Raw genomic sequence first — 24,510 nt, 5'->3', positions numbered from 1 at the left:
GCTACTGTGTCACAGACGTGCAGGCCGGGTGCTAATTCGGGGAGCGAGCAGCTCCCTTTAAAGGTGAAAGATGTGTCAAACTATCATTTTTAATCAAATCTTGACTTGCCAACACATTACATTCTACAGACTTATGAAAACATATTTGTTAGGTACAGATACCCGCAAACGTGACATGATCACAGGACAATATATTGTCAATGAAAATGAGAATAATGATGCAAAAATGATAATTTCCCTCTAATATAACAAACCATATCGCAATTGCAATATCAATCAAAATTGACTGATAGGGGCGAGTTTTCAATCGTCGTTGCCGCTGTGGGTGTTTTGCTCACCAGCAACTACAGTATGTGTAGTCACTGCATGACGTCAGCCTGGATAGTCCAATACAGAAAGAGAAAAGTGAGAAAAAAAAAGGTGGGCTCCTTAGCCATGCAGTACTTCTTTAACTTGTAAAACCTCATAGCTCTGGGGTCTGCCACGTTGCCAGGAGCTGTAAGCTAGATTTTGAAAGTACTCTTTTCCAATGAAAGTAGCAGCACTAGCTCCAAAAGTCAATAAATCTAGCAAGGACGTCGCCAAGTCGGCAACACCGACAGCCATAACCTTCAGGCCTCCGCCCAAAGCCACTCCCCCAAAATCATCATTATGAACATAAACATAACGTACATAACTATGAACGTGGCCATTGTTGGTCCTCAAAGCTGTCAAGCTAGCAGCCTGTGTCGTTTTATTCAGGCCAGGTGAAATGATTGTCTTATTATTACAGGCCTGCGACAGCCACAGATATGTTTCCTTTTTTTTTGTTGATTGAGATGTAAAGAGAATTTTAACAAATATAATAATAACCCACCCTAACTTGAATTATATTTGTTATGCTAATTATCAATTATCCTCCTTATAAAACATAAAAACACTGCTAGTTTAATGAATACATATAGATGTGTATGTTTTAAATGTGCGTTAACGAGGCTACTGTAGATGAAACCATGTTAATTCCACTAGAGGTGGAGGCTACTCTGTTAAGCTAGGCTGTTAGCAGGACTAGTTCTTGTCAAGCTATTTCCTCCATTCTGATTTAAGATTAAGCCATAAGCAACTCAATTACCATGTTGTTGGAGCATCAAATTAGATTTTTCTATTCCAGGAAACAGTAAAAAAAATGGGTAAATAACCGACAACTTATCTGATCGGCTTGCCTTAACCAGGGCTACATATGGGCACAGTCACTGAAGTTTGGCTTTTACCTCCGTTTTCTATTGTTTGTTCATGCTGTTTTTTTTCTTTACTTTGGCAAAAACGACATTTCTATGGTGCAGTGATTAATGGTTAGTTAAAATACCAATGAGTCTAGTTACTGAGTTTGGGCTCTGCAGGGCAGCACAGCTTAAGGAAGATTGGATATAGAGGTTTACAGACAAATACAGAGAACTGTTTGGTGTTCATTTCATTTGTTCAGCTGTGCAAAGGATTCGTTTTTTTTGCTTGGTATAACAATGCTGAGCAGAGCTGTTTATCCAGTTTGCCTCTGTGGTCATCTACACTTCTGCACCGAGTTTACGTTCACAGTTCAGATTGTACACAAGCAGAGTGACGAGGAAAGCCATCATCTGACGCATAATTCTTGTGCTATCACTGGGTATTCATTTTAGGACATGAAAGCCTGAGCCTGTGATTTAGTGAGTACCCAGTTTTAGGCACTCTTACCAAGTCATTGTGATGTGAACAAAAGAAAACTGAGCCGTTGAAACGAGAACAAAATGTGTACAGAAAAGAACAAAAGAGACGAGTTAATGGAAACAAGATGGAACACACTTTTCTACAACGGTTAATTAGTATTTTGAGGAATTGTAGTAGCACGAAGAATATTGGGTTATTTTAAGAATTTTATTTTAGACCTTGAGTAATTATAGCAAATGTGAGGGTGAACGTCTTCCAATTATGACCATAATTACCTTTAAACACATCATTAGGCCCTTATTGAAGACAGTTTGTCACTTCCTGCCATGGTTGGTTTGTTTTGCTCTATATGAAAGAAAACATGCAGTTTCTTGTGGAAATTTACTGCATTTCTATGTGAAGTTGATCCATGTCGGCATTAATTACCTCTAATTATTTTAATGGCGAAAAAGATTGTTAATAGAAGCCTGGTGAACTTCTATTAGCGTTCATTCATAAGATGTAGTTTGGAAGATGAGCTCACCACAAACTTTAATCTTATCATCCGAATTATGAAGAAAGCGTGAATCATAAACAACAGAGAGGGGGGGGGGGGGGGGGGGGGATGTTTGCTTTTAACCATATTACCAGTTACATGTGCTTGCAAAGTAGTTGTAGTTGCTGTGACCTTAAAGACTTTTTTAGAAAACATTTCCGCATCCACCATATTTGATTTAGTCCAATCTAAAAAAAGAGAGATTATATCCGGGCATGCTTTGTTTCTTAACGTAGAAATTAAATCCTTAAATGCATAAATTAAATACTTGTGCAATTGCAGAAGGTAAAGCATGAAGCAAGTGAAGCTCCCTGCTCTGGTTGGTTAAATGACTGCATTGTAATTACATTTCTGCTCAGTTGTAAGTCGCCTTTATAACATATAATTTGCATACCCTGATTATCTTACCCGTCTATCTTTAGGGTCACTGACAAACCGTGAATTAGTGCGGTGCTCACCTGCAGCAGTGGCAACAACATTAGCACCAGTGAAGCCTTTGAGTCTGCACATCAACAGAGCATGCGCTTGTTTACTCTGGCCTCTCTTCCAATGGTTACAATAAATGCTCAGTGATCCAGATGGGGAGTTTTTCTTTTTTATATTTGTGATGGACAAAAACCCACTCTCTGGAACTGTTTGAATTCTGTGGCTTTTGTTCTCATTTCCTCATTAGCAATGCCTTATGGGTTTAACCGTTTGCTAAATTCAAAATCATCGAACTGTATTCAGCACTATAGAGCCATGCTCCAAAAATAACAGATGTATCATTTACAAGTAAATGCCCCCAAATGGATTCGCATTGGCAACAGCTTATTCAACTGGTGGTTGCCTTTTGGACCAACTGTAATGCCTTGGATAATTACATTCTGTTTCTCTGGCTATTATTCATCATTTAAAGGTCAAGAGCGTTATTTGCAACATGAAAAGGAGCCTTGCATTGTCTGGGCCAGCACTCAGTCTTCTGGTTGCTTAGTCACTTTGATATGTATGTGAATGTCAAATAAAAAAAAACTGAGCCCTAACAGGCAGCCATTACTGCGAGTGAGGAGCCTTTGTGTAAACCTGAGGTCTAATCACTTATTCAATCACAAAGCATTGCGTCCTGGTTCTCCTCCACCCCTCCCACCGCTGCTCCCTCTAAAAAAAGCATGCTGATTTTCTATTTCAAAAACCATGGATACACTTGAATAAAATATATATTTCTGTCCATAGCCAGGGCCTAATTGGTTGCCTGACGTACTAACAAGGTTCTCTTGGTGGCTGTAATTAAATTAGAATCCATTGTCATGTTAACTAGGTAATTAAATGAGCCATAGATGATCTCTGAGAACTTTCTCTGTCTGTCATTCTGGCAACAAATATATCAAGCATTGGATACAAAAACTGAAATGCACAGGGCATTGGCACACAGACGGCTGCAGATTCTACATAATCAGTGAGATGTTGGAAAGATAACGTGCCTAAAAGTAGAAACTGCCGTCTACTTGTTTAGCTCCTGTGAAACTCATCTCCCAACCGTCAACACAGAGGATAATGTGGCACCGAGCCAGAATGCGCAGAGTGCGGATCAGACTTTTCCTCCGTCACACCAACAAGGGAAAGCACCAAAAAAAAAAAATGGATGCTTTAGCTTGTAATGAGATGATGTGCTCACTAAAACATCTATTTTAAGGCACAATTTAAGGCCATCACACAGTGCTATCTATAGTTGCAGTATTTTAAAAGACGATTTATTCATATTCACAAGAGAAAAAAAAAAATCCACAATAAGCCCCAGCAGGATTCATATCTTTTTTTTAGAAGTATGGGCTTTTACTCCATATGCTCTGCACTTCAGTCAAGATCCATCAAAAAAACAATGAGGAAGTGTACATTCATAACATTCCAATAATGTTTTGTAATGGAACATTAGACTGTAATGAACAACCAAAAACGGTTCTTTATTGGCCCACTAAAGTGCGGTGAACCAGGGAAACACAGCTCCTGCCATGTGCTATATTACAGCTAAATCTGCAGACTGCACTCACAGAAGGAACCATTAAGGATTTGAAATTGTTCTTCCAGAATATAGAAAGTCTATAATGCACAATTGTGTGCAATTCTAAAGAGTAATCTCCTCAGGTGTGTGTAGGGGCAACTATTATCCCGCAGATCACCTGCCCCCCGGAGAGGTGGCAGTCCTTTCACCTTGCACCTGCTGGTGTTTGGCAGCACACGCCTCACACATTCCATCTCTGCATCTGGACGACACCAGATGTTCTTGAATAATTTCTCACACAGGTGAAAGTTCTCCCCCATTTGCAGCTGAACCTCAAACTTGCTCACCATTTCTTCCAATTCAGACAAGCCAAGACACACGCACGCAATTTCTGCTCAGATAATTCTTACTTTAAAACCTTTTGCTGGTAGCGAGGGGAGGTGAAAAGCTTGAGGGAGGGACACCGGAGAGCCGTTTTTCCACTCATTTTATTTGCCCCCCCCCCCCCCCCCGCTGAAAAATAAGACTGTAACCGGATCCTGAAAGGTAGCATGTCTCAAATGCATCACAATGTCCAGAAAGCAGATGGCTGTCTAGCAGGGCAACAATTCTTTCTCTGAAACGTTGAATAATACATGCACATCTCGCTGTGATCTAGTGAATTCAATAGCCTATAGAAAAGGATCGCTCTCAACGTAAACCATTTTGCTAGAGGCTGTTCTCTTTTCCTCAAGTCCGGTCTCCCATAAATAATTTGCCTTCAACCTTCACATGCATAAAAATTGCAACTTGTTGGTTATGAGAGAGAACAGTGAGGATGCACTTTGAATGCCAATGCGCCGATGAATAAACAATGGCTCAGTGCTCCAGGAGCAACGAGCCCTCTTAATGGTTTTTCACCACAGACCAAGCCTTTCAGTCAGCTGTGAATGGGAGGCTGTTTTGATCTGGGGTGGGGATGGGGGTGGGGGGGGCCACTTTAATAATTTCTATCAAAGCAACAATTCCCAAGGCACTCTGGACAACCTTGGATGATTCCTTCTGATTATCCCTCCAGCCGCTCAAACACGCTCTAAACTGTGATTACATGGGCGTTCTCAAGCAACAGGCTTATGGTATACGAGTAGCCGACCTTGCATTCGCTTTCAGAGCATGTCATCCCAGCCGAGGTCACTATAGTCCACCGGAGGCATCCTCTCACACTCAATAAATGTTTACACATCACATCCTGGTGGTTCTCATTAGAACCTCTGAACCACTGAAAATTCAAAAGCAGCACAAACAATAAAATAGTCAGCATCCTCTGCAATGTTTTTGAACAGATGCGAGGCGTCTGACAAGCAAATCAAAGTCTGTGATCTCCCAGGAATGAATTGGGAGCTTTGCATCTTCTGCAGTGCTACAGTGCCACCTGGTGGTGAGCAGACGCCCCTGTGGGACTTCATGTGCTCTTAACATGGGGAGCTCACAACCTGGAGGTCAGTTGGCAAGATGATTAAAGGGTCACCTGCAGCCCCATGAACAGAAACAAGCTGCAATGGATAGCCTTCGGGTCACATCGTCAATTAACGTCCACTAAAAGCACTTGTTTTTGACCAGGAAAGATAGTGTGCTTTTGATATTATTTTTCAAACTATCCATCTTGAATCTGACACAGATTCTACATGCTAAATAGAGTTGGAATACAAGAATTTCTAAAAATCTACCTATGACACACGAGTTCAACACATTCATCACTGATAAGATATCTTTATTTTTTTTGAAGACGCTCACTAAAATAACGCATGTCTTTAACAGAGTATCCCTCATGTACATGTTTGGATTTGAAATAGCCTCTTTAATGAATAAAACAACATCATATTTCATGTAAAACATCACATTGTTAAAAGTTCCCTAAAAAGAGAAAAGAAAATCATTTTTTGTGACAAAACCACAATGTTATACAAAATACACTTCTTTTTTTTTTAACCTAACTGCATTTACTGTATGTGTAGCATATTTCATAGCGTGGAAAGCTTTGACCGAAATCATAGCACTCATTGTTATTTTAAGTTTGCATTATACAATGTGTGATAAAGAAAAATTTTAAAACCATGAGGTTAGCCTCCATTTTACCCCTCCAAAAGTGCTAATTTAGTATTCAACGATGATTCAGAGCAAGCGGTTTCTTACAGAAAAAAATATATATACTGTATATCAAGAGGCCTCATGTACACCACATTAAGACGGTGTTTCATACACTGTTCTCCTCAAAAGTGCTTGTTGAAGTCTGAGCAGACTAGAATAGAAAACAAAATGTACAGTACATTGGCCACATGTTAGCGGTGTGTTATTTATACAAATATAATACATTTAAAATGAATGTTATTTTATACACTTTCCTTTACTGAAATCATATTGATAATAATAAAACCAGACACTTTAGCTTGGCATCTCTTAAGACATTAAATAAAATATGCAAGCCATTCGTTTTCACTCTCTCTCTCTTAGCGTTACTTTCAAATAAATTTAAGACAACATCTGCATACGATTCACTTGTTCCCTTTGAGCTCCCTCAAAAGCTGCTGCAAAATGTGAAACTCCCAGTATGATCTCAGCAGCAGCCTCACTTCACTCTTTTTTTTTTTTAGCAGCTCCTGGCGGTTAAAACAAACACACTTTCAACACAACAGTCTGTTGGTCTGGCAGAGGATAAAGTGCTGTTTTCCTTTGGCCCCGACGTACAATCGGATAAAACCAGTGGTTAACAATCAGTCGTAAACCCCGGCCTCTGATCTCAGCGCAGCACGATAAAAAGCCTCCTGACCCAGAGCCTTGGACAGCAGTCTCTGCCCACGGGGAGACATGCAGCCCTGGCCGGGCAAATACCCAGCAACGGCTTTACCGGATCTTGTGGGTTTAAGTCTGGGCGCCGCGTAATACCCCTCCTTGTGGTCATATTGTGTGGGTCTGACTTTAGTGCTCTGAGTCCTTCTGTTGGGCTGAGTGGAAAAGGATCCCAGATGTTCAGGATCGAGCGGGGATTTGGCGTGGTAATGATAGTAGTGACGGTTTTCTCTGGTGCTCTGCGACCTCCCCGGCCTCCTGAGGATGCCGGGTTTCACAATATCAGAGTAGCTGTTGACAGCGTTGGTCATCAGGAATCGACCCTGGTCATGAACTCGTGCGTGGCCTCTGGTGTTGCGCTCGATGTTAGGACAGCCCCTTTCTGGAAGAGAGGGGACTTTGCGAAGCGGAGGCTGCTGCGAGGAGGCCTCTTTGATCTGAATCCGCCTGGTTGGTCCTGGCTCCGCACTTGACCGGTAACCGTACTGCTGCCTGACGACTTCAGGGTCTGCCTTTTGAGACCTCGGGGATGTAGCTTCCACATTTTGGCTTTCTGTCCTGTTAGCGGAGAGGAGGAAGGCGTTTCCAGGGTCTGACTTGCTTCTTGTGTGCATTATGTCTCTGTTTCTTGCGTCAGCCGACGAGACAGGGCTCTCATAAGGAGAAACAGCGTTATTTTGTCGTCTGGATTTACTCTCCTGCTTGCCTGGTTGATATAAGACTCTCTCAAAAACGTCTGCATCTCTCGCCTCGTAAACAACAGTGTCACTGCTTTCTATGCAAAGCTCCCTGTTCACAGGAGGGACACGGTGTGGAGTGTAGTTGTAGTAATCCGACGGTCCGCTTTCCCTTGTGGAACGCATGGTGTAAGACTGACTGTGCCGGATGCCGCTTTGCCGGCAGGGCTCTCCATAATAGCGCGAGCCATCTACTGGGTTAATATCAGAATAGGGGCCGTAACGGTAGTCAGCACGCGTGTTCTCAAACTGCTGCCGGACAGGGTGAATGCCGGTCTGAATCAGCCTCTGATAGGGCGCTTCCTGGCTCGACGTCTGCTCGACATAAAACATGGTGTCAGGGGGCAGGACTTCTGTCTCTGCCAGCTTGTAGTGACTAATCTGAGGGGCGTGGAAGGAGCGAGCCCTCCGGATGGCTGGGTGCCCGACCGATCTATCTTCAGACCTCTGCCATTGGCCTGGTTGCCCGTGGCAGCCACTGATGAGGTGCTCATCTCTGTTGTAACGTTCATATTGAGGTGACAAAGGTTGCCTTAACCCTAAAGTGCTGTAGCGGCCTTCAGAGGACTGCCTGTACATGTTTTTTTGCGGAGGGCAGTGAGGTGCAGGCATTCGTCCCGTTTGAACCGGCCGATGGTGATGATGATTGCCGTAGACATCTTCAACCGGGCCAGGAGGTCTGTCATCTTCAGGGCTGTAGTGATGGGTTGAGGAGGGCTGTAATGGACGTGGAATGACCTCCTCGATTGAGGCAGGCATGGAGGTCTCTGCCAGAACAGCGCGGAAATTAAATACATTGATAGAGTCAGTGTTCACATATACAGGGGAAGTCGACGGGCTCTGAGCGGAGCAGACAGGTTGGGTGGGTGTTGACACCCCAACGCTCTGATAGGTAGGTTCTGCTTGTGTGGCAAGTTCTTTTTCCTCCCTGCGGTCCCTCCTCTTTCCACTGCCTTCATCCAAGCTCCCTGACCCGAGCGGGCTGACGTTAGGTGTGAAATTGCACATGCTTTCCTTTCCATCGATGACCGGCAACGGCTCAGAGCCGAGGTGGGCAGGTAGGAAATGAACAGGATGAGGGCGGCAGTGGCTCTCTACAGGGCCGTGCGTTGATGTTTGCCACTGGGAAACCGAGGAGACGCGAGGGCCGCAGTACTCCTGGGGGTACACTTTAAGATCGAGAACAGAGGGCCGGGGCGGTCTGTCCTGGGCGCGAGGAGCCTCTGGTCTCTGGAGGGGTTGCGATGGGACATTGCGTCTTCTCTGGGAACCACAGCTGGCCTTGTGGGCAGATTCAGCCAGAGCCAACGCCAACTTGCGCGCAGCACTCGTCGAGGGAGGGTGAGGAGGGAGAACAGACACTGAACTCATAAGTCTATCTGTTCCTGGGGAGGGATAAGACAAACAACGCTACAGTATGACAAGACAAACAAAGCTATGGTAAGACATGATGGGACAAGACACAAAAGCTTTCATAAGAAACTATAGAGTGCTTTAATATTTAAATAAATACCAACTATATACAGTAAATAGTATGTCTGATGGTACAGAGGAGTGGTACTGACCTGGATCAGGCAGGTTCTGTGCAGCCTGACTGAGGTCGGTCAGGGCTGAGCCCTGGCTCGCTGTGCTGAGTGGGCTGCAGTGTGGGTATGGCGCTCTTGGCTCCTTCCCATCTGCCAGCGGAGCTTTACACTTCTCTGCTGGGGGATAAGAAGAAGGAAAGGGAACAGGTGGAGGAGAGGCGGATGCATTCTGAACATCTGCCTGCGTCTTAAATGATTTCTTCCTGAGTTTAGGAGAGAGCTGCTTGGAGGTAACCTTCTTCCCACCTTTACAGAGAACAGGGCTAATGTCTGGAGATTGGTGGCCAATGATGTTGTTGTTAGCAGAGAAGATGGGCTCTGATTCACTAGAACAGCCTGCGCTCTTCCTCCATTTATTTCCATCTTTGTTGTGTTGCAGCCCAGGCGTCGCCGGGGGTGGGCTGCACTGAAAAGACATGGGATCAAAGTCCAAACTATAGATGCCTTCAGCTGGCGGACAAAGATCGAGATCGTCCTCCTGGTGTGGTGGCGAAATACATGCTGCAGTGCGAACACGATCAGCACCACTGTGACTCCCATTCAGCGGGTGGGTTCTGTGGTCGTCTTTACTCCTTGCGTTGCGTACGTCGTCTCTACGGACGCCGGAAACGGCCTCACTAGTCGAACGAGGTCTGCGGGGGCGGTAACTCGGGGGATCCCCTGGGACGGAAAAAAGCACATGCATATTTAGACTGAATCATCTGTAGTCACAGAAATACAGACATTACAAATCACTTGTAGTGTGCATGAATAATTACCTTCCACATTATGCAAAGAGGTGAGGGATTCCTCACTTTTGGTGGAGCGCAATGTGCCGCTATCTCCTCTTCCACCTGCAAATATTTTCAGCATAAATCATTTTTCTCAATAAAATGAATTGCCACCGTCTCTAAAAAGAACATTTCAATGCGTCGAACTGTCAAGATTAGGCACAGGTTGATTTATGTGTTCTGGCTCGGTAGCAGCAGAGGCGATCTAACCTGGCAGTGCAATGCTCTTTATCTCGTTAGGCTCGCTGGGGTGTCGCTTCAGTTTACGCTTGGACACAGAGTAGGACTTGCCCAGATGGAAAAAGGAAAGCCAGTTCCCCACAGGAGACTTCTTAGGCTTAACTGGAGGCCGCTTTCCGCTACAACACAAGAAACAAATCATCTTCATCACCCGCTGTTTCATCTATCAGAAGTGGCAGTTACCTAAACACAAGCAAAACTAAATAAAAAGGACAAAAACAAAACAATAGGGCTGCTACTAACGATTATTTTTTATCATATTTTAATCTGATTAATTGTTTAGTGAAGAACGTGTGAGAGATGTGTGAAAATGTCCATTACAATTTCTCACTTTTCAAAATTTTTAGGAACTATTAATTGTTTTGTTCGAACAACCATCCAAAAACAAACAAACACATAACACACATAAAAAAATCCTCACAACACATTTTAATAGCTGTAAATGATGACATGTTTTCGCATGCTCATGAAGGAGACAAATTCATATAATCAATAAACAGGAGGACTGATCAGGCGGTCCATTTAACTACCTCTCCATCGGGAGCTCGATGACTGTGTGGAATTTGCCGAGCAGAGCTCCGGGTCCCTCCCCAACCTCGATGTAGTCACTCTGGGAGAGGGAGGGGGTGGTGGCCGGGGAGCCCAGCTGTGCCTGAGTGCGAGCCTGGGCCTCCTCTAGAGACAGTAACTTTGTGGATGGGGAGCAGACCAGCAAGGACTTGGGTCTGGATAAAATGTTGTTCCCTGAAAATAAGGTGTTTCAGAGATGCACTTAACCCCAGAACAGATGCCACATGTCAATTCGTTCCTATTTCAACCAACCTGTGCTTTCACGAATGATGGCATTGAGTTTAGCGCTGAAGAGAGCCTCGGTGTTGTTGAGGATGAACTCCACCACCACCGACTGGATACGCACCTCCATGAACGCCGCTGTGCCGCTAAAACAGGCCGACTCGATCTGTCTGGACCTGAAACACAGTTACAGAACAGCACAACCTATTTCACAGCTCTGGACCACGGAGACATGCCCCAGTTCACTGTCACAGATACACTAGAAGGAAACGTTGGCGCCATCGGTGCCAATTACACAGTTTGCACATAGTCCAAGAGTCACCTGAGGAGGTTAGGAGCCCAGACAATAGCCAGGTTTTTAGTGTGCATGTTAGTGACGGGGCTGAAGGTGGCCAGGTTGGAGAGGTGTCTCATGAGGTACTCCAGAGTTCTGAAGGTAAAGAAAGGCAAATATTTAATATGCATTCCCCCCTGTCAAAATTGCCTTTTGAGTTTAATTTCTTTTGAGGCAGTAAAATGGACAATTCTGGGTCACAGGACAGAGTCAATTCAGTGCATCCAACAAACAGGATTAATGCATATTAGTAATTTAATATGTTATGCTGCACTGAGAGACGATAAGACTGACATTAGAATCATCTAAAGCGGAGTTTTACATCACATTATTAAAATTAGCATCACCGCATTGACTCCCTTCCCTAGAAATAAAAAAAAAAATAAGAATCCACTTCAGGCCACCAGGGTGCGACAGTGAGCTTTAAACCCGACCTGTAGTGTGGAGGAGGCAGCTGCTGGATGACATTGTGGATTTTGACCAGCCTCTCCTCATCTGTGGCTGCAGACACGGCCTCCTGTGAAGACAGAGGATAAAGCACACGTCACTGAGAGGCTGATAATCACAGCAGAGGGAGCTGCTTAACACAGTCCCACTCTCTTTTTCCCCTTTTATATTCAGAGCAGCCAGTGTTTTGGCTGACTTAATCTGCTATTCTGTTTAAGCGTGCACATCCCCTGCTGTTCTTAGAAAGCTCAGCGTAATGCAATGACCCCATTTTTTTGAACGGCACTTAAAACCGAGCTGGAAATTTGACATTGTTTCTCCAGTTCTTTGATCATCACTGAGTAACAGGGTATGTGCAGCTTTTTCCATCCCCATATCTGTGGGCAGCATAAGTCCCCGCCCCAGTTCCACCGCTCTGGTCCTTACAGAGAATCTGTCGTAGAGCTGGTAGGTGAGCAGAGGGTTGGGCAGCTCTCTGAAGTACAGCTTGCAGAGGGAGCCCACCGAGTGGATATCCTGTCTGAAGACGTCCCTGCTCAGGTCTGGGACCTGTTCTGAGTCAAACTCGTGCCTAGACGAAGACAGAAAGAAGATGATAAGGGAACAGCGTGGGAGTCGTCCTACTGCCAATCTGTCAGTTTGAAAACATGAAAACATGCAGAACATTTCAACACTATAAGCTGCTTTGGACAAGGTAATACTGCTTGGTGAATTCATTATTAGCGTTTCAAATTCTGAAATTCTACAGTTTACTTTGATAATGCTGCCAAAAGCTAATAACATTCCTCCCCAAACAAAACAAGACTACCTGCTCCACCTCACTGTTAGATCTGTTAAGAAAAACTGTCACTACCTACTTATCAATATCCTAAAACAATTAGATGCGATGTGACAAACGGTTAACAAGTTTGTAATGCGAGAAAATGTCCCTTTTCTTTGGGCTGTCAACACAACACCAGATTATGAGCCTTCTGATTCATCCGCTAATGAGAGTTTGCTTCATGAATTCTTCCTGGCAAACATAGAATAGATGAGAAAATCATTACAGCCATTCAAAGCTGCACAGCTTGAATCAAATTGTATTTGATGGGTTTCAGAAGAAGCAGCTCAAAAACAAACACTTGGACAGTGAGCGTAGCTACAGCTATTTTATTGATCCATTCTGGATATTTGGGTTAAACTTCTAATCAATATAATTAGCAAAAGGGGTACAAACCTCAGTTTCTGGATGTTGGAGGAGATCCCAGACAGTCTGTAGATCCCGTCCACGACTCCATTTTTCTCTATGAAGTCAGCGCAGGTCTTAACAACCTGCGGGACTACAGGAGACAGCAGAGAGTCAGGAGAGGCCGTCATACCACAGCCATTTCAACACGTCTGGAAAAACACAAATAGAGGCACACAGCTTTTGGCAAATCTACAAGGATCTATGCAGAAGCACATCTTGCTAGCTGGTTATCCACACCACCGACTCAATTCACATCAAACATCACAGCAACGCGTCCCAAATCCCCTATACAGGCAGCCGATTCACTGGGTAATCCCTTCTCGGTGTATTTACTATTTGAAAATGTGAAACATTTAAGTGTGAACTGCCAGCAGGTAAGAATTACACGATGGAAAATAGGGGGAAAAAAAGAAGCCATTGTGGGAATATTTTACCCTCATGTCCTGAGTTGTGGAGATATTCCCCCAGGTCACAGCCAAACACTCTCTCTTTGAGGATACCGCGCTGACGCAGCTTCTGAGGCGGTGGTCGAGACTTCATGAAAGTCCTCAGGAACGTTACAAGCTTCCCATGCTTCTTGCACACTGATCAAAGATGACAATACACGGTATTTGTATAGCACATTTCATACACAAAATATGCAGCACAAAGTGCCCTACAATAAAGGAAGATAGACATAGAATGAACATAAGAAAAACCACATAAGAAAGTTTGACATCACACAATTGAACAATTAATATTCAGCACCAAGGCTTCTGAGGCCAGAAGCAAAGACGGACCATCCCAATTTCTCACTGGACACAAATTCGCTACAGCCTCGGTTACACCGAAATAAGCATTTTTCAACCATCTCAGAAGGTCTTCCCTAGGGTGTGACCTCACTGCAGGTCTTATCTGTGTCGGGTAAAGCCAGGGCACTGCCCCGGAAAAAAACCATCCAGTGTGGAACTGTGGGGGGGTTCTCAAAAACACACCACAGGCCTTACGTCCAAATCTACCAACCACACACACACACACACACACACACACAGCAGCCACTTTAAATCAATCCATCTCACATCCTGGGAGCAAGTCTTAAATAAATCATCGAGCAAAAGGACGAACACACACTGAAGAGTACCTGGCTTCGGCACCGAGCTTTGAACACTGGGGGGAAGCTTGTCATTTATCAGCTCAACACAGTCGCAGGGGAAGAAACCAACCTGCAGGGAGAGAGAAGAGGGCGAGCAGCGTCAAGACAAGAGACAGAGCTGTTGGTACACTCGTAAGTTCAAAAGGAGACCAGTGGGGGTGTTTAATGCTGTGGCAGACTGTCGTCGGGTGAAGGTGCAGAAATAGGTCAGTAAGCATGAGGGTTCATGCTGCTTCAGGCTGAAAATAGCAGGTTTGCATTCTTATTGTGCAAAGCATGTCAGGGTGTCACTCAACAGCAATAACAAACTTGCTGCTTTTTGCTGAGTTCAACTCATATTTGCCGATATATAAAAACCAAGCAGTGCGTCTTCATCCCTCAGGCTAAAGACACACCATTTTACTTAAAGACACAGTGAAATCAACAGTATAATCCCAGCTCTAGTCCTGTGATCCCTGTGTTGATGATTCATTTATCTCTTGCGATGTATTTTAGTAATATTTTGTATCAAAATCCTTCTCTTTCCCCTTCCTGTAAAACTAACAAATATTCAAATTGATCAACGTGATTTGATTATTCTCTCAGGGCTCGACACTAACATATAAAATAAATCAGCTTTTTTGGTTGCCGGAACTGAAAATATGGTTGCACTTTTTACTCACCTTATATTTTGAGAAATTACTGTTCAAGATACTCTGCAGCTATACGTCAGCCTGTTGTAAATGCTTTTCAGTAGAATTTTCCATCCAGCTCAAAGATGCTGGTATGCTTTTTCCTTTCATGACTTCACAAACTTCCAATTTGTTTTTTGTTCAGGTTTATCTGGTTCTTTTTCAGTTGAATAAATTTGCACATCCGTTTGTCATGTTAATGGCTTAAGCAAACTTTTCACCCCACGGTCAAACAACATAATTTGCTTTGCCATGTCTGTAAAGTAAACTGTAGAGTAAACGCACCAGCGCAGGTGTTGTCACCTGCAGCGTGTTCTGTTTCTTACTGTAACAGCAATATTCAAATATCACTAATGCAACAAATATTGGAAATGTATCTATTTTGGGGTGCATGTTTTGCTCTTTGCTCTCCCTTTTTTCTTCTCCCTGATGGCAACCTGTCAACCCTTACTGTTGAGCCCCGTCTCTATTAAACATCAGTGTGAGTGAAGCACAGCAGATGATTTACCTGAAAGCCATGTTTCCCTCTCCACCAGCCCGTGTCTTCTTTGGGAGGCATGTCTATGACTGACACAATGTCCCCCACCTGGGTCACAAAGAGTGCGATGATGAGAACAATGTCGGATCTCAGCTGAGCACGTTAAAAAAGGCATTGCGATGGGATCAGAAATGTGCATATTTCCCCTTGAAAATAATCCGGCTCAAAGATGCAAAAAAAAACAAAATTGGATCAAGTTTCTGGTATGGCTTATATAACAGAGGTTACCTCAAAGGTCAACTCGTCTGTAGCCTGGGCTGTGTAGCGTTTGGTGACGTGGGCAGCAGCGATGGCAGGGACATTGATCGAGGCTTCCTCAGACACCAGAAGGTGGTTCCCCTTGTTGTCGATCTGGAAAAGAGAATAATGTCATTAGAAACAGTTAGAGTTAGACATGTTGGCAAAGCTTAGCCTAAAGACTGGAAGCAGGAAGAAGCAGCTGGTCCTGCTTTATTTCAAATGATATTGGGAGACAAGTAGTACTGGTATTTTTCACACGAACAGCAAAACAATATGTTACTGCAGTAGGATTGTAAAAAAAAGTAATCAGTATTTTCCCTGGTGTTTACATTAGGCTTGCCTCGCCAATCATACAATTATATTGTGTTGGATTTATTTTTAAATTGATTTACAGCAGTAATCGTATCTCAAACAATCTCAAGAGATGGAAAAGTGTTCAATAATCCTACTTCTGCAGAATGCTACCACCCCTAACAGTAGGTGCACAAACCTGGCATCCCTATGAGGATGCCCAAGCAGCTGTTCATCCAGAAATAGAACACGTAGATATTCCTAAACCAGAGTCTTTTCTTTACATTTAAATCGTTACATGTGATAAATGTGAATCCTCGGGTTTGGCCATAATATCCTGTAACTATTCTCTGAAATGAATAAAATTTTCTTCAGCTGACTCGGGGCAAACAACTGTATTTCCCCCAAAAATGTCTGACTGTTCCTTTAAGTCAACTACTTAAATATTAATAGTGAATATTAAATATTGAATTCACTGAATGGGGTCATTTCTTGGAGTGAATAACTGATAGGAAGAGAGCAAACAGCTGGTAAGAAGATACCTCCATCCATGTTAGCACTGGACCACAGTTGATCTTGTTGTCAGCAATGGCGGAGAAGCGGGACAGGTAGGCGGCCAGCATCTTGCTTCCTGACTGAATGCAGACACAAGATTGTCAAGATTAAGTAAAGTCGGACAATTTAAGAGCCATTTTCCACTCATCATGCAACAGAACAGACTCATTTTAAATCAGATTCATTTCTAATCTGAGTAATGACATTCACAAATCAGAGATGCTGGAGTTGTAGCTCTGCGATACCTCAACAGTGTCCTTTAATGTTTCGTATCGTGGCAGCTCGGGGAGCTGGGAGTACCGGCGGTCATAGATACACAAGTGCAGGTGTTTGTCCAGCACCCGGAAGTCTTCATAGGACCTCTTTACCAGCCAGTTTCGACCCTGACAAATAGAGACAGAAAATTTCGTAAGATTGAGGGAAAAAAAAAAAGGTACTTTGATATTAAACCATGTAGTCTATTTTCAGAATGTAGCAAGTAATGTTACCTGGCAAGTGATCTGGACCAGAAAGACCAGCTCTTTGGAGTCCAGACCAGCCTTCGGTCCTTCACTCTGCCCCTCTGCAAAGGCCAGCTACGAGAGAAATAAAGAGAGACAGAGAAGCCAATATTAAGAGGACCCACATTCTAAATAATGGATGCATGTAATACAACAACCTCTCTGTATGTGACCTGGAATACAAGAACATCATGCCCAAACCACACTTTTCCATTAAATAGTAAAACCGCTTTTATACTGAGCTATGGGTTAGAGTATAAAAACCTTAAAACCTCAAGTAACATCGAATTACAGGAAGTATTGCCTAAAAAATAAAAAAAGATGTACGTTAAAGGATTTTTCATTGAAAAAAAATATCTCTATAGAAATTCAGATTCTTGGAATTTGACAGCCTTCATGATAAAGTTAATTTGAGAAACGAGTGCCGTATTTTTCCTCTACCACCAACAAAGCACTGATTCATATTCTCACTTTGCCATAAATCATGCAGTATGACATATATAATACATAAACCGTGAAAGTATCAGCGCTCGCGGGTGGTATAGATTTAGCACAAATTTCTTCTCTAACGAATATTCTATATGCCCGAAAACTGAGAAGATCAAAGCCTCGGAGAAGTTTGGGAATACATTGATAGACATTACTGTAGAGGAGACTTCAAAGGCTGGAACCAAGGGAAGTTCTGGTTATTTATAACTGATAGCTACTCATCCAGATACACTGTTACACAACCCACAGCGACCTAGTTACTGCTCAACAGTAATACAGCAAACCAAACTTACAAAAAAAATGCAGAACGAGAGATTTGTTCTTGAATAAGTCATGATGGAAGAGCGCTCATTCACTGCAAGGATTTGTTTGACGTAAAAGCCTGAACTGAGCGGCTGAATTAAGTACCGATGAGGGTCAGGAGGCCAAACGCATGATGGAAAGCAGGATCACACAGAGAATTACAGAAAAACAATGATCCATTTAGGATGAAACAAAACACTAGCTTGATGAAAATGAATAATTATGAAACAAAAACAGCACAAATCTGAAAGTTTCCATTGGAGGCATGTGTGAGCATCAATTCCTCTATGATGCTCACACATCCAAGACTGCTCCTTTCAAAATAAAACATGCTAACACAGCTCAGACCTCCAACCCTTTGTGCACAAATTATTTTATGCACAAAATTCTTAGACCCAGAAGCTAAACTGAATACATACACATCCAAACATCCAGGTTACCTGCCACTAAGGCATCTCAGATATCCATCCACAGCTCTTTGTTTGTGTTCAGCCGGAGTCCTGGACCTCAGTAAGCTCCTCCAACTAGCTAAACCTTGGCAGCTCCTTACTCGCCGTCCCCTGCTGCCTAACGTGAAATGCTCATTTATAGGGCTTTAGATCACCACGCGTTCACTGCTCTATTCCATAAAGCAGAAATATGAAAAGAGGATGCTTCCCCCCAGTGTCTCTTACCCCCCCCCCCCCCCCTACCCACTCTCCTGCCTCCCTCATTCCATCTCTTCCCCCTCCTCCCTCTCCTGTACTCTGCCTCCGTCGCCCTCCCCCCCCTCTCTGAACCGCTCTCCTTTCTCCAGTGACAAAGCAGAGGGGGGGGGGGGGGGTTTTGGCAGTAAATGGGCTCAACTGGCACACACAGATGCACGAGCTCATCCATCATACAGAGGCGGAGCTGCACAAGATAGATAGACGACCCCTTCTTCATTTCAAAACAATTCACATTCATTCCAATCTCAAGGCGAGACTGGAGCTAATCTGGAGAGGAATCAGTCGGGCAGGCTGCAGACAGAGGCAGGCTGCTGTCCTTGAGCTATTCTGCGATTAGGATACATGAGAGATGATCAGTACCCTCCCTGCCTTCCTTCCTGTGCCGCCACAGCGAGAACAAAGACTCATTTCACACATTGAGTTGAGAAAAACTACAAATGTACTATTATTATTATATTAATAATAATTTATTATGAATCAAAAATAAGATACTGAATAAGAACTAAATGAGATTAAATTATTGTGTGTGTGTGTATGTGTGCCGACAGCTTTCAGTGTCATCGTCTCCCCAGACTGATATTCCTCTTCCGGCTCAGCTCGGCTTTTCTTCTCCCTGTGGAGCTTTTCGAGGTCACTGAAACTGTTGTGCTGCTTCTCTTGCCTCCGCTCTGCTGACGGAGCCATCACATCATGGCAACCACAGCGGGATGTTTACCCAACAGAGAGAAAGCATCCTGGGAATTAAGACCGGTCCAGCCTCCCGCACTGTAGTCCATTAAAGCCACATATTCAGCCCGCACAGATACACACGCACTCGTTTTGTGTTGACGACTGCTGCACTCTGCTGGCAACCAAGCGGAACTGCACTGAGGCTAACCAGGCGGCTAACAGACACTTCCACACGACTGCGCAACCACTAGTGCTTCACTGCTTCTCATGATCACTGCTGCAAATGTACTTAAAAGTTAAATATACTTCTTAGCCTATTCATTCAAATCATTCGTTGGCTGGTAAGAGTCGTTATATCCATAATTACCAACTGTGACCACGGGATATTCAAATCAAGTCTTTGCAGCTAATGTTGCAACGTGCCGATTTTCTCTAAATGGATTACAGTGTATAAAACTCAAGCCATGCTGTTTGCACTGTTTGGCTCAGTATTGCTTTGAGCTAAATGCCATTGTGTTAACATAACATGCTCACAAGGACAATGCCAACATGCTGATGTTAAGCAGGTAAAACATCTACCATGTTTACCTTCTGGGTTTGCATGCTAACAAATGGCTAATGAGCACTTATCATAAAGTACAGCTGAGGCTAAGGGTCATTATTTTTGCAGGTGTTTTGAATTAAGACATGAATATCTGTACCCAAACTTCATGACTAAAATAGTGTACAACATAGCATTTACCTTCAGCTACCTGTAACCATGTATTCCCACGCCTCCTGTTGTTTTTGTCAGAACAGGTTTTGACTTTCAAAATGAGTCATCGCTTACAAATCCTGGATAGAATCTGCAGTCTATTCAGGAAAACTGCTGTATTGCATTTACTCACTGGGTGACATCATGTGCTTACGTCAAACTAATAAGTCTGGATCACAGGTTTACAGGTCAGATGATTCTCACATTAATAGACTGCAGATCACGGCTTTAATAGGAATAGGACTAATAAAAAGACAATGATTTATGCACGGTGGATTAACATTCTGGACAAAAGTATATTCCATAGCTCTCCTGATAAACTACACTCCAACAACTGTGATGTGACATTTCCATGAAAAAGAAGGTCAATTCAATAAAGACTGTGCAGAAAAGAGAAGCAAGTATATTGATTCGACTGCCAGATTGCATTTCAAGAAGGATGCATTTCGGGAGCAATTGACCAAAATGGCTGCTGAACTTGAGCCAAAGACACAATTACTAAACATAGTAACTCTCTGCTGTAAGAAAGTATTTTCAGGGCTCACCTGTACATTGCCAAAGTCAACAGTCTCATAGTGGAAATGGGCACACTCTGCCAACCTGGGGAAGTGACCTCTGGGGAACGTCAGCCTAAAAAAAAAACAAATAAGACAGCACAAGAGCCCCTCATCAGTATTCAACACACCGACACTGTGATGGAGAGAAAAGCAAAGCAAAGCAAAAGAGGGAAAAAGGCCTATGAGGGCCTACGTGTGAGGGGACAGGGTTAAGAGACCCAGCAGGCAGGCTTGTCTGTGCCGCGCACGTCATTTTAGAGGTCCTCATTTCACTGGCCTAAATAAGAGCCCTGTTTTATACAGCCCATAATAGCACCGACACCGTCACAGGGAGCACCTACTTCTTCACGTTCTTGACCTTCATGCTGGCCGTGCTGACGCAGGAACGCAGGAGGGGCTCGGCGGGGAGCTCTGTGATGTCGTCACTCCTCACCTGCCCGACAGAGAAAGCACACGTTAACAAGTGTCGGTCAGTCACAGGACGACGGACGGAGAGGCGATTACACTTGATTACGCTGATCAGCACGAAACACTGTTTGTTCAGCAAAAGATGCAGGACACGAACTTAAACGCCTGGTATAAGTATAAAGTAGTGAGTTATACATTAGTGCTAAGGTTATGTTGGTATGCTATTATGCTTCTAGTATAATACATTATAACAATGTTATGATTTGGTTATGCTTTGCTATGTGTTAAGCTATGTTATTTTATGCAAATGTTGTGTTATGCTAATGTTTTATTATGTTGTGTTCTAGGCTATTGGTGTTATTCTATGCTAATGTTATGTTAGGGTATACTATGCTACTGTTATGTTACAATATGCTAATGTTATAGTATTACTGTACATTATGTTTTACTTATATAATGCTAATGTTGTAACGCTATAAAAAGCTATGTTGTGTCAGTTTTACAATTGTTTTTAAGATACTGTTACATTTCTTAACGTATATTATCTGTTAAATTTCCTGAGTTTATTTGCCCAAAGTCCTGAAATGTTTTAATCCTGGATCCGTGTAAAGCACTAACTTTTTATTATTATTTCACACTTATGTTATGTTATGCTCAATTCTGCTATGCTAAATTATGTCAGGTCACGTGATCATTTGATATAAATTAATCTGAACAAGGTTGCTCTTCAGACATGTTGGTCTATGTGTTTGTCAATGAAGTATTGCCATCTATATTATATTGGTACAGTAATGTTTAGGTCTTGCTGTGTTTTGTTGTCCAGTTTTAATTGGATTGAGTTTGTTTGTGGACATGTGACGAGTGTGCAAGCCCTCTTAAAAATCTAAATTAAAATGTATGAAGAAAAAATGATATACATGAAAACAAAATCAGCTGTACTCAAAGTACAATTGAAAAACTGCAGGTGTTTTGTCACACATCATAGACACTTCGCTTCTTAAAACAGAAGGAATATTCCCCCAGAGAGGGGAAGAAAGAGCAAATGTGGAGGATAACTGGGGTAACCAGAAGTCAACTGAAGGGGAGAGGGAATGACTTGTTTGTGACAATATTGTCACATAATGACACACCCCCTCCCTCTCAATATGAAGGTGAAATATCCTTGAATCCACTTCTGCACCAGTTCCCACCTTCATCACTTTGACCACCGACTCTCACACGAGTGCCACATGACTTGAGTGACATCATGTTGTGGTGACATCATGGTGTGAATCACACACACAACCAACGCAGGCTCATGGCAGAAGAAGGGCGGCATGTCCGCTGGTGTGCGTTTAAGTATTCGTTCTGTGTGAGTGATGAGTCAGAGTGGTGTGCGTGGGCGTGTACCATGGCAGTGGATGTCTCCTGTGGCTGTTTCTCTTCTGGAGGATTATTGTTGGTGGCTTGAGGTAAGGCGTCGTCCTTGTCCAGGTCAGTAGATGGTAGGACATCTCTGCAGAAACAGACAGGCATTCACATACAAGGATTAAAACAAGAGAAAGGTGGCATGACATACTGCTTACATCCATGTAGTCTGGGGTTTTTCAAATATGATTTGTGGTTCATTTTAAATACACCAGAGGGAGCAAGTGAGGGAGATGAATTCACAATATGTGGCTTGGACTCAAAGCATGACATTGCACCAGCATAGCACACAAATTCATGTTGTTTAAATCTCTAATATTTAGAGAGAAATGCATTAATAAAACATTAAAAAAAAAATCTTAGATCTAGATGGGAACAAATCCTCTGGACAGATGAAAAATGGCAGCATCTCTCACAACGGGAGGGTCGACAAAAAGCCACGTCTTTTGTATGCGCTCAGGAAAGCAAAGCTCGTCTATTCAGAGCTCCATAAAGGCGATCCACCCACAGGGGACTGCTTCACAAAAACCTTTCACTTGAAATGTGACTCAGTGTATTCGGGAGTGGAGGGTGAGGTGCATTCCGCTCAACTTTTATGAGCAACAAAGAGAGCAGAGAGACAGGCCTTGGATTTGTCACAGTGATTTAGGGAGGTGAAATCAGGACAGGAGGCAAAGAACACGGACACACAGTGTCACCTATGTGACCCAGAGTGACAGAGCTAACGACACAGAATGTAAAAACACGGCACATACAGTGAGCTTTGGACCTAATAGAGCGTTACACAGGAACAGTTTCCCTCTATCTGTCTTACTCTGAAAACAGGGTCATGTTCAAGCCTCACCATTACATTTCTACTAGTTTTACTCATCTCATTCAAAAGCAAACGCATTCTTCTCTTTGCCTTTATTTAACCAGATACGTCAATTGAGAACTAGTTCTCATTTACAATGACAATAAACAAATAAAACATCTCAATCAATCTCATACAAAAATGACTTTTTTCCAGACTGTGAGATAGATAGAGATATACCATAACATGTACAATATATAAAAACCAAACGGTGTTCCTGGAGAAGCACCATAGAACAGAAACAAATCACAGAATTCCGCTCGGCTTACATGAAACACAGAAGAAGAGAGTCACTCACCCCTCAAGGACGTCACCACTTCCTGGTTGACGATGGGGTCCTGAGGCAGCATTATCAATCACCGCGGCAACCACGCATCCAGCCTCCATGATGCTGCCCGACTGCAACGGCGGCCCGCTGTAGAGACACGTGAGGGGAAGGAGAGCGTGAGGGTGGGTGGGCGGGCGGTTAGAAGAATGTGGGAGGAAGAGTCCGACGCAACGAAGCCGCCAGATGACAACCCACTCGAGGAGGCAGCGTGTGCGACTCTCAAGGCAGCGGTCCACGGAGCCCAGACTGTAATCTAAAATGACATCATGCTACAGTGCCGGGGGGGGGGAGCTGCTTCAGTGATAATGCACGTCAGGCTGCAAATTCATCGGATGGTTTCATGAGAACATCAGCTTCTCTTTAGCATAGCACTGACTATCATATCGTGCTCAAGGAAATGTCAAGACCGTCATAGCAGCTTCAGTACATGTCCCTGGATTAGGGTCGTTATTTGTGAATATATTTATTTTGTTTCTTTTTTTAATTACGTGATGAATTAAAACTTGGACTTTTTTCCAGACAGATATATATATATATATATATATATATATATATATCATCTAAGGCAAAGTTCAAATGTCAAACACAGTTGGAACTCCTCAGTCAATCCCGGCTTTATCAAATATTAAACCAAGGTTACCGTTACTCTTTTTTTTGTCAAATGCAAATGCCTCCATACAAATTGAATAATCTCAAAATGGGTCCCTGCTTGCTTTTGCACTCTGGCAGAAGTCAAAATCATTTGGATTTAAACATGATAACAAGGCCCCAAAACCTTCACTGCTCACTGTGTGTCGACTGGTTTTACATAAACTGATTAGGCCCAACTGCAAATCTGCTGAACTTTAATATGATATCCACTACGGTGGGTCATGCATTACTACTTAATCCGTTGGCCCCCTCTTTTAGGTAATAAGTTCGATCCATCCATGGTTATCCATCCTGGGAATGG

General features: G+C 43.2%; 1 protein-coding gene across 1 annotated transcript; it reads right to left on the bottom strand.

Moving 5' to 3' along the window:
* Positions 1 to 6,946: 6,946 nt before the first annotated feature.
* arhgap32a (Rho GTPase activating protein 32a) lies at positions 6,947 to 23,617 on the bottom strand. The gene is made up of 21 exons (XM_076100706.1): positions 23,529 to 23,617; positions 22,360 to 22,465; positions 20,904 to 20,995; positions 20,551 to 20,635; positions 17,072 to 17,158; positions 16,829 to 16,966; positions 16,571 to 16,663; positions 15,726 to 15,848; positions 15,468 to 15,545; positions 14,277 to 14,358; positions 13,591 to 13,740; positions 13,145 to 13,247; positions 12,355 to 12,499; positions 11,916 to 11,998; positions 11,470 to 11,577; positions 11,178 to 11,323; positions 10,886 to 11,099; positions 10,326 to 10,474; positions 10,104 to 10,178; positions 9,325 to 10,005; positions 6,947 to 9,144 (listed from the first exon to the last, which is right to left on the bottom strand). The coding sequence occupies exons 1-21, from the start codon at positions 23,615 to 23,617 to the stop codon at positions 6,947 to 6,949; spliced, it is 5,025 nt and encodes a 1,674-aa protein (XP_075956821.1).
* Positions 23,618 to 24,510: the final 893 nt, after the last annotated feature.

The sequence above is a fragment of the Anarhichas minor genome, unplaced genomic scaffold (genome assembly GCF_050575085.1).
Source record: "Anarhichas minor isolate MPS153535 unplaced genomic scaffold, ASM5057508v1 ptg000026l, whole genome shotgun sequence".
NCBI lineage: Eukaryota > Metazoa > Chordata > Actinopteri > Perciformes > Anarhichadidae > Anarhichas > Anarhichas minor.
The sequence above is the reverse complement of the archived record's forward strand: the minus strand, read 5'-3'. Positions and strand labels throughout refer to the sequence as shown.